General features: G+C 36.8%; 1 protein-coding gene across 1 annotated transcript in view; it reads right to left on the reverse strand.

Moving 5' to 3' along the window:
• LOC150083552 (stress-activated protein kinase JNK-like) overlaps positions 1-14,872 on the reverse strand; it is a 440,237-nt gene that overhangs the window by 297,801 nt on the left and 127,564 nt on the right. The window contains 1 exon segment of the mRNA XM_090378067.1: positions 4,028-4,334. Coding sequence (XP_090234193.1) covers positions 4,028-4,200 — 173 coding nt within the window. The 5' untranslated portion in view covers positions 4,201-4,334.

The following is a 14,872-nucleotide window of genomic DNA, read 5'->3' on the forward strand; positions in this document are numbered from 1 at the left end:
AAATCCAAATGAGATAAATCCATTTATTTATTTATTTATATATAAATATATTTTTTTTTTATCTTTCAACTCTGCTCATTTCCCTAGCTTGGTCACATTAGTGTCCAAATTTTGATTTCCTAAGAAACTGCATCTAGTTACAAGAGTAGAATTATTTTCTGCTTTATCAACTTTTCGTAATTTTATCATCCAACTTTACAACTTCTGCTCTTGCATTTTTTCTTATTCTTGAACTGTTTCATATTAGTCATTTTTTAATTGAAAGAAAGCTCTGAATGCTGGAATTTTTTCTAACAACACATTTTGTTTAGCCTAATTTGCACCTGGCACAACCTCACTACCATGCATGATATAGAAGATGCCCACTTCTTGTTCAGCCTCTCATTCTGGCACCAAAAAGGGTAGCTCTTTTTGGTGCCAAATATTTAAATTCAAAAACAACTTTTTTTTTTTTGCACTGGTTTGAAAAACTTTAATTGTGCCACATGTTTTGAACCCCTAGCCTATGTGATACATAAGGAAAAAAAAAAAAAAAGAAATAATTGCCAAATTTCTACTGGTCTGATTTTAATGAAATTTGTAAAAGGATGACAAAGTATTCTAAACAAGCCAAATATAAAATTTCATGAAAATTCACCCAGAGTGTGTTGAGTGAATGGGTGGATGGATAAAAAAAAAAAAAAAAATTATTGCTAGTTTCTATTGGTCTGATTTTAATGAAATTTGGATTGGCTCAACAAACCTCTTTAAAAGAGACAAATACAAAATTTTATGAAAATCCATCCACTAAGGCCTATACTAGATGAGTGCTTAAAGCCCAGGCATCAGCTGGCAGTGTGAATGCCTTAAAACAGCAAACTACAAGTATCGTTCCTAGCATCAGATCATTTCAAACTAGAAGGTGTGTTTCTAACATTGCATTGGATACCTCCAGAGACTCACATTTTCTACTCTCAGTTTCAAGATGAATGTTGTTCAAGTTTAATTATACTGTTCATTTATGTATACAGTTGATCGAGAGTAGAAAGAGAAAACAAACCAGAAAGCAGTTTACATTCCCCCACTGTAAAGAATTACTTCCAGAAACATAAAGGGTAACTTCTTGTTTGATTTTACTTTTTTTTTTTTTTTATGAAAACCCCAAACACGAAAGGTATCAAAACCTATAGTACTTAGTACCGTGCATGGGTTGAAGGAGAAGTATGGGGGGGGGGGGATGCCGGAAACTTTGCTCTAGAGACTAAACATGGGTTTCACCACTTCAAGCCTCCAATAAGCAAAGTGGTGGTATTTCACCGGTTGATGAAAGTCATCTACCACCTACAAACTGCAAGGGACTAATAACACCTCACCTACTGTTACTGTCTTTGCACCAGTTGACATTATTTCCAGATGGAATATTGAAAAGTACTTTCCATTCATTTGAAGCAGACAACATTCTCCACTACTCCCACTGTAATGGAATACTTTCTGTGCAATAAAGGATTATGACTGTTTGATTTTACGAATGTTCATGAGAAGTTCCTTCGACACAAGTTTACGAAGTTTATAATGCACCTATCAATTTTGTTAGAAGATCATATATACATCCAGAAAATGTGCTGTACCGATATTGTTTCCTAAAAACAATTACAATAAAGCAAATTTTTCTTTTATCAAATGCACATTGTAGTGTTATCAGTTTTACACAAGTTTTCCCCGTTTCCAGTGTGGCTTCGAATAGATAAATTTCCTCGATTTTGTGTTAGTAGATACAATACACATTGAAGAAAGGAAGTACGATCTTTTCGTTTTTCAAAAACAATTCATTGCAATTCTTTCGGTTACGTTTCTTATGCCAAGAAACAGTTGTGTGAATTTTTTGTCCACCCTACCCGGTATCAGGCTTACAACGATGCCGTATATTACAGCTTACTGCTTCCTTTCATTGCTTTCATTATACATTTCAGAGGGGGAGAGAGAGAGAGAGAGAGAGAGAGAGAGAGAGAGAGAGAGAGAGAGAGAGAGAGAGAGAGAGAGAGAGAGAGAGAGAGAGAGAGAGAGACGTTATAAAATTATTTCAGATACAGAAAGATACCAAACTTATGTTTGAAACAAAACATTCAAAATTCATTTTGTAAAAATGAAAGAGGCACGCGATTCTTTTTTGTTAATGCTGACATTAGTTCTACTATTGCAGTGTCTATTCTTCAGCAGTTTTCCCGATTACTATTTTGATCTTATTTAATAATAAGGTTCTTTATTAATTTAAATTATATACATTCGTGATTCGGTACACAGATAATCAGAGAAATCTAACAATAAATTGTCTATACTAGTGAACAAACTTGTATTTCATTAACTAATGAAACAGTACTAAAATATAACTGATATTTACAATAAACATAAGGTTCAGAACTTAGCCTTCTGATTGTTCTCATCATTACATAGTTCATCCCACTTCGGAAACATTTCTTTTCCAATTTCTATCCAACACTTTGCCTTTATTTCTTTGTTGGAGTAGCCTTTTAATGACATGTTGTATAAGGGAGGCCTCCATTTCCATCTCACAAATAAACTTTTGTGAGAAACACTGTCCTCCCCAAAATATAACAACCGAACAAATGAAAGCTCATGGGGAGAACTTCTCTGCAGGTGATAGAAACGTCAAGTCGCTGGTACTTTCAATGCCTCCAAAGGTGTTAGCAGACGTTGAGTGCCAGCTAACGTCATCCAATGCAGCGTTTGTAATGTCCATCTAGTTTGCATTGCTTTTTCTTCTGCTTTCTGTAAAACAGAGCATTCAAAGGTGCTTCCAATGCTGCACTTTAAGCACTCGTCTAGTATAGCCCTGAGTTACATTATTATATGCAGCGAGGCAGACATGATGAACACAATACACTCTTTATGCATATATGATAACATGCTTAACAGAGCATGGGAATTGCTTACCAAATCAGAAAGTTGCATGCAGAGACTCTTTGTACTCATCGCTAATTTAGCTCATTACCTCTATCCAGTAGCGCAGCTACCCTTTTTCAGGCCCGGAGGCAAAGAACATGTTCGGGGCCCCTACTTAATTAATGAAAATTCCAAAAAGAGGAGACAGCCAAAGACGCTGGGCCCAGAGGCAATTGCCTTGCCTGCCTACATGGTAGCTACGCCACTGCCTCTATCCCTAGTGATAAATTCACTTTTATATCCATTACATCCAGCTTTCTTTTTTGTCAAAAAGAATAAAACAGGGGGGAAAAAAAAACAAAAAAAAAAACTTTACAGTCGTATCTGTTCCTGTATACTTTCATTCTTGGTGTGTCAAATTAAAAACCCATGTTATAATAAATATTAAAATGATGATATAAATGCACAGAACTCATCAACTGACAGTCCTCTTTGTACCAGTAATGCAGTACTAAGAGGAATTATACAGGTAATAAGTAACAGTCTGCATTTAATGCCGCCTCTGGTGGTTTACCTTAGAACTTAGCAGCACTAATTCTGATAGCACAAAAAGTTAACCATGCAGAGCATCAATTATTTAGTAGAAATCAACAATCACTATTCCTACAATCACATTGGCATGACAAGGACGATAATAATGGTATTAAATGTGTAAAATGCTTTTACATTTTCCTACTTCTGGTGCCTTTTAATATTTATTACAACATAGGTTTTTAATTTGACACACCAAGAATGAAGGTATACATGTACACTAATGGATGTGCTTAATTTCATTTTTAAATTTCACTTCACATCTGTCTTTTAACTTTCAAGTGTGCTACTATGGTACTGGTTGAGACCTCAATATATTTAAAAAAAAATTTTATACCATTTTAATTATACATTGAACACAGATGAGTCACAGTAAAATCTTGATATACATAGAAGTTAACTTAATAATAGTAATAATAAAAGATGTTAGAGCAAGAGCTTAACAGATATAATCTTCTGTTTGTCTCTGACAAGAAAAAAATATGACAGCACCTCAGGGTCTTTATAAAGTCTATATATATATATATAAAGTTCTTTTAAATTAAAATGTACTTACCATACAATTCCCTGAGCACCTGAGCCGATTGGCTTCAAATTTTGATACCGCTTTAAAATAGTAAATTTAGTATCCCCTACTTCAACTGTGTAAAACATGCTGGAATGTTTGCTCATCCTGTTTTTGAAATCTGAAATATAAGATATCTGGAAATTTCCAAATTGTAATCGCATCAGGGTCTTAGCATTGGAAGAATAAATGTGCAACAGCAAGATAAACAGAATTAGCAAAAAAGACTCTTTAAGCCCACAGTGGGAGTTTACAAGTAATCTTCACTGTCCTGGAACTTGTAGAAGCATTCTTCAGACTATAAAAGAGGAAAACAAGGGTTAAAATTAGATACACTGCATATCAATTCCAGAATATAAATGATTATTTATACTGTATTAGAAATGCTTTAGCATAATAATATAATATTAGTTAAAATAATCATTGGAATTTTGCTGGGGGAGCTGACTACTAGATTGTAAGCAATATTAAAGAATAAAAATGCACTTTCTCGACCAGGCATTTTTGCAAATTATTAACATAATTTATTTCTTAGTTATATACACAAAAATTATACATACAAATTAAGGTACCAGCAGGAACAATTACAATTGTTCTTAATGGTACCTTAATTTTCATCTTAATCTGATCTACTTAATTCAAGAAATATCTTATCTCTTAAATATTTATGTGTATCATGCTATGATACACATGAATATTTACATGTGTAATGTCCATACATGAATATTTACATGTGTAACGTCCAGTTGCATAATAACCATAATCTACTATTTGATGCAACAGCTTAGTGGCCACACTTTAGAATCATATATCATTTGCCTAAATTATATTATTACTCAAATAACTACTTTTTTTTTCTTACTCCTCCCACAATTCATGATTAGCATTAGTAGAGGCATTTGATGCAAGAAAGCAAGCTTATGCAGCATCAGCCAAAAAAAAAAAAAAAAACCCACTTCCACTTCACCCCTCTGTTCGTTCAAAATACCTGTCCAGCTGAGCCTTAAGCTTATTTAGGCTATCAACCTCCACGACAAGGGATGGAAGTCTGTTCCACCAACCAACCACCCGCTGGCTAAAGGCAAATTTCCGCACATCTATCCTACATCTGTCTTTCCTCAATTTGAATTTATGCCCTCTCAGGTGATTTTTCTCAGCTAGAGGAAGAATCCCATCAGCATTGAGCATGCTTAAACCATTCAAGGCTTTATACACCTCTATCAGATCACCTTGCTGGTGCCTAATCTCCAGACACTGTAATTTGCAAAACTTAAGCCTTTCTTCGTAAGAGCACCCCTTTGTTCCATTCACTAATCTTGTTGCCCTTCTCTGTACTCGTTCCAGCAGCTCTACATCCTTCTTGAAATGAGGCCTCCAGACCTGTATACAGTACTCTAGGTGTGGCCTGACCATCGCCTTATACAATGGAATAATCACCTCCTTATCCCTGCTGGAAAAATTCCTGTATATCATTGACAATACTCCATGAGCTACTCTTGCACCCGTCTGCACTGCTCAGAGAACTTCATATCTGCCTGCACAACCACCCCCAAGTCCCTTTCATTCTCTACCACTGTCAGTGTTGTACCACAGAGTTGATACGTTGCTCTGGGGTTGCTGTTTCCCATGTGTAGTACTTTACATTTGTCAATGTTAAACTTCATTTGCCACCTCTCAGCCCATCTGCTCAACCTTTCCAGATCCTGTTGCAGCAGCATAGTGTCCTTGACAACCCTGCCAACCTTTGTATCGTCTGCAAACTTGGACATTAAGCCTGATATACCATCATCAATATCATTTATAAATACAGAAAACAATAATGGACCCAACACTGAGCCCTGAGGGACTCCACTAACAACATCAGTCCACGATGAGCAGTGTCCATTGATTACCACTCTCTGTCTTCTCCCCCTCAACCACCCCTTTATCCATAGCAGCAATTTGCCTCCAATGTCACACTGCTCCAATTTGTGTAGCAGTCTTCCATGTGCAACAGTATCAAAAGCCTTTCTAAGATCCAAGTATATAATATCAAAGTTATTCCCTGCATCCAGTTCTTTTGTGACTGCATCATAGTATCCAATCAAGTTGGTCAGGCAAGACTTCCCCTTAACAAAACCATGCTGTGTCTGAGCTATAACTGAAGTTTTGTCTAAATGATCCTGCAGTGCTTCTTTAACCAGTGCCTCCATTAATTTTCCTGGAACAGAAGTTAAGCTCACAGGTCTATAATTACTTGTGTCAGCCTTTGATCCTCCTTTGTGAATTGGGGTCACATTTGCACATTTCCAGTCTATGGGTACCTCCCCTGAGTCCAAGGAAGCTCTCATAATTATGGCTAAGGGTTTGCTTACTTCCTTTGCTGCCTCCTTTAATATAACTGGATAGATCCCATCCACCCCGGGTGCCTTTCTTGTGTTTATCTTCAACAGTTTCTCCTCCACTTTACTCCCAGTTATTTCAAGATTCTGTAGCTTACTGCTAGAGTTGAATACACCTCTGGCATTCCCCTCGCTGAATAACTCCTCATGTGTGAATGTCGATGCAAAATATTCATTTAGTTTGTTAGCTACCTGAGCAGGATCATCAACACTTGACCCATCAATATCAAGTGGACCAATCTGATTCATCCCCTTCCTTCTAGAGTTTACATAAGTAAAGAACTCTTTGCTGTTTTTCTTTGCATCCCTTGCCAAGGATTTCTCGTAATCTGCCTTCGCCTGCCTAACCTCCTTTGTAACTTGGTTGCATATCAACTTGTATCTATCATAGGCTTCTGTGTCATGTGTTAATTTGTATGTATCCCATGCATTTTTCTTCTCTGCCATATGCCTCATTAGTTCATCTGACATCCATTTTGGCCTAAACCTTGAACAATATTTCTTAGTTGGTATGTAAAGCCTAGTATCTTCCAAGATAAGTTCTTTGAATGCTTCCCATTTTGAATTTGCTGTTGGTAACATCATCAGTTGGTCCCACTGTATATAATTTAAATACTGTCTCAGTCCATCGTAGTCGCCTTTACAGAAGCAATAACCCTTCCCTTTACCCCTAATGGTAGTTACCTCTTTGAGTAAATCCCACTTCAGCACACTGATCACTGCCACCTAGTGGTTCATTTATCTGCAGATTCTTAATGCATGAAGAATCACTGCTGATAATCAAATCAAGAGTATTACTCCCTCTAGTTGCCTCCCGAACATGCTGATGTAGAAAACAATCATCCAATAAATCCACAAAAGCCCTGCTAGTGTGTGAGTAACCAGCCCCCAAATTCCAGTCAATATCTGGGAAATTAAAATCTCCCATTATAAGACACTCTGATTTACTGGCCCACTCTATTTCCCTGTACAGTTCCTTATTATACTCATCAGAGTCATTAGGCCTATAGCACACTCCTACTCTCAATTTTGATCTCCCAATGTTTATGTCACACCAAACTGACTCCACACCGCACTGTCCAGCGATGTCGACTGGCTTCACTTCCTTGGGTTTTATGTGTTTCTTAACTAATAGCATAACACCTCCCCCCTTCCTATCCTGTCTATCCTTTCTGTAGACGTTGTACTCCCCAAATTGCAGTTCCGCATCCCTTATATCTGTGTGACACCACGTCTCTGATATCCCAACAATATCTGCCTTCGATGTTTTGAGCAATACCTCAAATTCATCAAATTTATTTACTAAACTCCTAGCATTGGTGTACACGCAAGTATATCTGCACCTGTTTCTATTCTTAGCTACCCTAACACAACCCATGTGTTTACTTGTACCGCAATGGCTCCCAGCAGTCTCTGAAATACCATGCATCTTGTTTTTCAGGCTTCTGCTCATTCTAATAGAAGCAGTGCAAGAATCTCTTTCACCTCTGCCAGTGGCTACTGTCAATCTATTGGTCTTTGTCTCCCCCCAAGCTAGCAGTTTTCCGACCCACCTAACACTGCCTCGATAGCATCAGTAAATATTCTTGCACCCTTTCTATTTAAGTGTATCCCATCCCTGTAGAAGCAATCTCTCCTGTTAACAAGTACAGTCCAGGCTGAAAAAAAATTCTACCCCTTGAGCCTTGCACAATCTTTCCAGGGCCGAATTGATCGACAAGGCTCTCATCATATACTCCCTCCTATCGTGTCTGGGCAGAATTGCAGACACTTTCAAATTCAACCCTAATTCTCGGCTTTTGTTCAACAGTGACCTGTACTTGTTAAGTAATTCTGCCGGTCTCCTACTCTTAATATTATTAGTGCCAACGTGTACAACTATATCACCTTTTGTGCCCTTAAAATGATGTAGAAAGGCAAATGATATATGATTGATACCAAATCGTATATCATTTGCCTTTCTACATTATGAATTGTGGGAGGAGTAAGAAAATAATTATTTGAGTAATAATATAATTTACCAAGCAGAATGGTCACTTCAAATCTTGCTGTTTTTGAATAGAATGCTGCAACTGCTGTTTCCAATAGTTTTCATTTATTTTGAACATGTTCTTCTTCTTCTTCCAGTCACATAGCTCTCTGAGGAGCTGTTGTGGCCACCAACGAATTTCTTCAACTGCATCGATCATGTGCTATACGAGCAGCATCTCAAAGTGTCATGCCCAGAAGTTTATGATCCCATCCTTCCACCTAGTTGCAGGTCTTCCTCTACACCTCTTCCTCTCAGTTTTTCCCTCCATTATATTCTTCAACAGAAAGTTTCCCTTCTTACTATATGACCAAAAACCTCAAGTTTTCTTTTGTTGATGCTAAGAAGAAGAATTTTAGGCCTGCCAATTTTATTCAATACCCACTCATTTGTTCTTCGATCCAAGTAAGAAATACGCAGTATTCTCCTGTAACGCTATATTTCAAATGCCTCAATTTTCTTCCTGTCAACTCTTTTCAGATTCCATCCTTCACATTGATAAGTGGCAACTGGAAAAATTAACAATCAATGATTCTCAGTTTCGTCTTTAGGGGCAGATCATGATCTCTCCATAATTTTATCAGATCAGTGATCAACGTTTTAGCAAATTGCCTTTCGTCTCTTTACATCGTTTGAGCAGTAACTATTTTTATTGATTCCTGACCCTAAGTAATCAAATTCATGAACTTCTTTGATATCTTGCCCATTAACCTTCACTTTACTGGAATCGAGATTATCACCAATCATCATAATTTAAGTTTTACACACATTCAGAAACAATCCTTTTTTATTACTTGCTTCACATACTCTCTCCTAAGGTGATCCTTAGAATTACAAATTAGCAGAGTTTCATCTGCATAACAAAGGTTGTTTATCTTCAGTCCTCCAATTTTGATGCCAGTCTCTAAATCTTCCAAAGCTTCAAGCATGACTTCTTCGGCATAAAGATTAAAAAGGTGAGGTGACAAAATACAGCCCTGCCTGACACCGTTACCTATTGTGAAAAAAGTTCATGTTTCCCATGTTCATTCTCACAGTTCCTTCCTGTTCCAGTAGCTTAATCAGCTGAATTATGTGGATTGGGAAACCCATAATAGTCATTGTTTCCCATAGTTTCTCATGTTGAACACAATCAAAGGTTTTTCATAATCTATAAAACACAAAACGACTAGAACATTGAATTCTTTGCATCTTTCAATAATCAGTCATAGGCTTAAGATCTGATCTCTGGTTCCTCTACCACTTCTGAAACCTGCATGCTCTTCTGGCATTTCTTCTTCAAGTTTTCTTGAGATTCTGATCAATATGATTTTAAGAAGAATCTTGCTAGTGTGATAAATTAGGCTAAACAGGTTAAATTAGGCTAGAAATTAGGTTGAACATGTAGCAGCACAATATTTGTAGACTGAGAATCAAGCTGGGGTGGGATATCTCTTATGCCAGCAGGCTACATGATTCAACGACTCACTTCACTGTTTGCAAATTGGGGGAGTAATACAGAGTTACTTATAAGGCATGCCGACTTTGCCTTTGCAAGGGCTTCAATTTTCTTATGACAGCAATGTGATTCAAATTTAAACCTTCCTAAAAATGAACATCAGGTGGCAAATCCACATAATCATGAAAGTTATCGATAATGAAGTTTCTTCAGTTTCATCACTTTGCTTGGTAATGCTAGAGACAACAAAGTACTAATGTTTCCACTTGGGAAAAGTTTATTATAAATAAAAATATTTATACTAAATTTATAACATTCATTCAATATGGCAGGATTCATGCATTCTGGTGGGCACCCTGGTATTAAAAGTTTATACTCAGGCATGACCACTAGGTAAGAGGAGTTTATAATTAATCATTTCAACAATGAATATAATTTGTTAATTATATTCATTTTTAATTGTATATGGCAGAAATGTGGACTTGAACCATGGTCTGCTGAAACATGTGCGTGACTGATCAATTAGCCCTTGAATTTTCTCAAGTCATCGAGAAAACTTATTAAAATGATTGCTAACTAAACAAAGAAACTTTCTACCAATCTAGCCTATAACTCATTTAACCTTGTTTGAATTTATGCCCATGGCTCTAGCATTTATTTAATAACAAATAAATAAATTTTCTGTTTATATTCTGGGGTGACCACATAAGGTCAGGAAAGTAGTAGTAGTAATGGCAAATGATGCAAGAACACAATCTTATATTGCATCAGTCAAAAAATAAATAAATCCAGTACCGCCATTCCCTCCAAGAATTTGTCTAGTTCTCCCCTGAATTTATTCAACTCATCCACTTCCACAATGACACATGGAAGCCTGTTCCAATAATCAACCACTCACTGGCTGAAGGTAAACCTCTGCACATCCTGTGATCCACACATCTATCCTGTGATCATCCCTCCTCAATTTGAATTTATTCCCCCTCGTGTGTAGCCTGAGCAATAGGAGGAATGCCATCAGCACTGAGCATGCTCAATCCCTTCAAAGCCTTAAACACCTAAATCATATCACCTTATAGGTGCCTAGTTTCCAGATGCTGCAATTTTCAGAACTAAAGCCTTTCTTCATAAGACCACCCCTTTCATTGCCCTTCTCTGCACCCGTTCCAGCAGATCTACTTCCTTCCTAAAATGAGGCCACCAGACCTGTACGCAGTACTGAAGATGTGGCCTAACCATTGCCTTAAACAATGGGATAATAATCTTCTTATCTCTGCTAGCAAAGTTCCTGTATATCACTGACAAAACCCCATCAGCTCTCCTGTCAGCACTGCTGAGAGAATTTCACATCTGACTATACAATTATTCCCGGATATTTTTCATTTTCTACTACCTGAGTGTAGTACCCATATGCAGTAGATTGCATTTTTCGATGTTAAACTTCAACTGCCATTTCTCAGCCCATCTGCCAAAATTTTCTAGATCATGTTGCACTAGCATACCTTAATTACTATCATTAACCACCCTGCAAACCTTTGTATCATCTGCAAACTTAGACATTAAGTCTGATATACCATTTTCAATATCATTAATATATACAGAAAGCAACAATGGGCCCAACACTGAACCCCCCCCCCCCCCCCGAGTCCAAGAAGAGCAGTGCCCATTAATAACTACACTGTCTTCTCTCGCTCAACCATTCCTTTATCCAATAAAGGTAATTTTCCTTTAATGCTACAGGCCACGGCCTCCATAGCCGAGTAGTCAGGAGTGGGAGTGCAGTAGTAGCACACACTCTTTGGGTAGACAGGGGTTCAACTCCCTGACTACTAAATATGGTCAATCTGCCAACCCATACTGGACCAGCGTGGCATATTATGGTCCATTTATTTAACATGAGTTGTTTGAGGAGGCTTCCATCCTTCAGCGGATTGATAATGGTTGCTGCTTACCTTATTTTTTACCTTCCCACTTTCTTTGTTTTTAATGGTTTGTCCAGATTTCTAGAAACATGACCAATTCATGTTTATGATTTTCCTCAAAGAAATAGTGGACGGTTAATGAAAGTATTTTATTCTGCTTGATTTTCATGTTTTCTGTCTGTCCACGTCCACCTTTTCCTGCATACATTTCTTCTCTGCGTCAGTAAGCAACACTGAACAGCTGCATTCTTGTTCCATCAGCTATTGTTATTATCACTTTGGAACTCATCTAAAGTGGATCACAATAAGCAGTGTCAATTGTATATATTAATTTAATAAAAGTGCATATACTTTTTTTTCAGCTAAATTTCATGTAAAATCTGTTTATTTGCACTTGTTCTGGAAGTTTGTAGGGAACGTGAAAGTTATAAAATATTTTAAGAGAGGCACAAGATATAATAGTTTGAGAATCTCTGTTTATACATTTGCACATGCCATAGCAAACTCATTATGCCTTATTCACAAAAATCTTGTAAATAGGGGATGATGAATTTCACTGAATTGTGTAAAGCAATTTTTAACAAAAGGAGGTAAAGAGAGATTCTGAATTGCCCCATGTACTGTATTACACTGCTTTAAAATGAAGGAATTGCAGAGCAGAGCAATTAGAACAAATGAGATGGGCAGTTGTTTAGAAAACCAACTGCTGAGATTTACAACAAAAAAAAAAAAAAAAAACACCAAGGGATTTAAAAGATCAGAAATGGGATAAAGCATATTTGAAGTGAACTACAAACTTTCTGAAAGAAGCAATTTTTAATGAAGTCAGCATGTTTCATTAATTTAACATTTCACAATTCCAAAGTAAAAATGACTAATGATTTTGTGAAAACCTTAAGTCTGTTTCAGGGGGGGGACACTTAAGTACAGCATATTCCTTTTGTAGTTGTTCTCAGAGGACACTGCATGGTTTGCACCCTGACATCACAAAGTGCTTCTGTGAAGCAGGCCTGCATGTGCTTGGTTATGTAATTTTTAATGACGACTCCTTAAACCAGTTATTCCTAAATGCTGTGCTCTAGCACACTGGTGTGTCACAAGATTAGGGGAAACTCTACTGAGTTCAATGGTAATCACTATTTAGGTGTACCTTGAATATCCAAATTTTAATTTCAGTGTGACTTGCATCGACAAAAGATTGGAAACCTTAGACTTTTAAAAAAATAATAAAACACAGATACACTTAACAGAGAGAGGTGGCTTCCATAATGTTATGTGCACATTTCAATGATAAATGGTATTTTTAAATCTCTGCTTTTCCTCTTCTACAAAAAAAAAAGGGCATTCACAGAACTATTTCTCTTATGCAGTATCTTCTCATTAATGGGTTCAATCAAGAAATTTGTATATTTATACTTAATTTGTATCAAAACACATAAGAATAAATATGCTTATTTTGCTAGCAGCATTCACTTGCTGAAATATAATAACTTGAAGGACCCTCGTTTTGGTTCTCCAAAAATATAATGAAAATAATGTAATAGATGAGAAACTCTTTGCATGGGATTTCATATATGTACTAGCCTGATACAGTTTAATTAAAAACGATAACGTCAGAGTTTAGCATACCTCTTTTCTGAAGTTTCTAGTGATGATATTAGACTCCATCTTCTACAATTTTACCGGAAAAAAAAAAATATATATATATATATATATATCCATAAACTGTTTTTGAAACGAGCTATTTTAAACTTCAATTGTTGGAGTTGTTCTGAATTACGCGTAAGAATACAACCACTAACATTTCTGATCAACGATAACTACCATGTTTGCGTTATCACGCAAGGAAATAAATTATTGCTTCTTAAATCACACCATTTTGCTACTAAGTATCTTTCAAAAAAAATCACCACCACAGTATTCATTATTCATCAAGCATCCGTTTAAAATTCTAGTCACTGTGGTCGTGTCAGTTCGATTGCTTCTCTTTTGGAAATGCAACCGGCGTAACAGAATCCGGAAATACTATACGTACTTGCAATGTTCCAATAGGTTGGACTGAGTTGTTTCATGTTACTCCACACATGCAGTGGTTAAATAATAAAATTATTTTGTTTAATTCCGGTTAGTCTTTCAGTATTTACTTATTCACTCTGAAGATATAGTTAACTGATTCTCTTCCATTACATGCGGCTGTATACTTGCTCTATATTCAGCCGGCCACTATCGTTCCTACGTGCAGCCTGAGGGAAGGAGCGGGGTTTCTAGATCAATCAATAATACCACGTCACATCTCGGGCCTTCAGGAAACATCTTCTATCCTGCTGCGACCAACAACGAGAGTTCTTCCCTCCCCCTTCACGTGCGTGCGTGTATGAGAAAGAGCGAGGGGAGCGATTTATTATAAGGCGACACATTTTCAAAAGATTTTACGTGAAGTATAATCAATCGTCGTCAACATCAAATGAAGAATTTAAGGGAGTGAGTTATATATTTAAAGACCTGCGTAAAAGAAGGTCCATATCACATATATTACAAATTCTATATTTCAGCAATGGTCCCAAAATTATCTCAATGCATATACATATTTTGGGAAAATGTGGTCTCCTTCAGCAGAGCGAGTGTGGCTCTAGAAATTCCCCGGATGCTTTCTTTTAACAGTTTCCTGCATACTACACAACGGATGAATTAAAACTAAATTAGATGTATATACTCGGGGATGTGGTGCCGATTTTTTTAAATGAAGGGCTCGAATAATCCAAATGTTTAACAAGGGGCTCGCGCTATCCCCTCCAACACACCCCTGTTCATACTCGCTTCTAATAACTGTTCCGAACAGTGGCCCTACATACAACAAGGTACTTTCTTTTCTATTTTTCTGATTGTGACCAAAAACTTAATTATCATCAACTCTGGACTTCAGTGGAAGATACCGAGAAAAAGTTTCAATCCCCTTGCTAAAAACCTTGGTACACTACCACAAATTCAAATTATTATTTTAATGGCAGTCAAGCTTATTGTATAGCCGAAAAACTTGGAATACCTCACGGGAAAAAACCTGCCCTCTCC

This window comes from Mastigoproctus giganteus, chromosome 7 (assembly GCF_048544385.1).
Source record: "Mastigoproctus giganteus isolate SK-2022 chromosome 7, ASM4854438v1, whole genome shotgun sequence".
In the NCBI taxonomy this organism is placed as follows: domain Eukaryota; kingdom Metazoa; phylum Arthropoda; class Arachnida; order Uropygi; family Thelyphonidae; genus Mastigoproctus; species Mastigoproctus giganteus.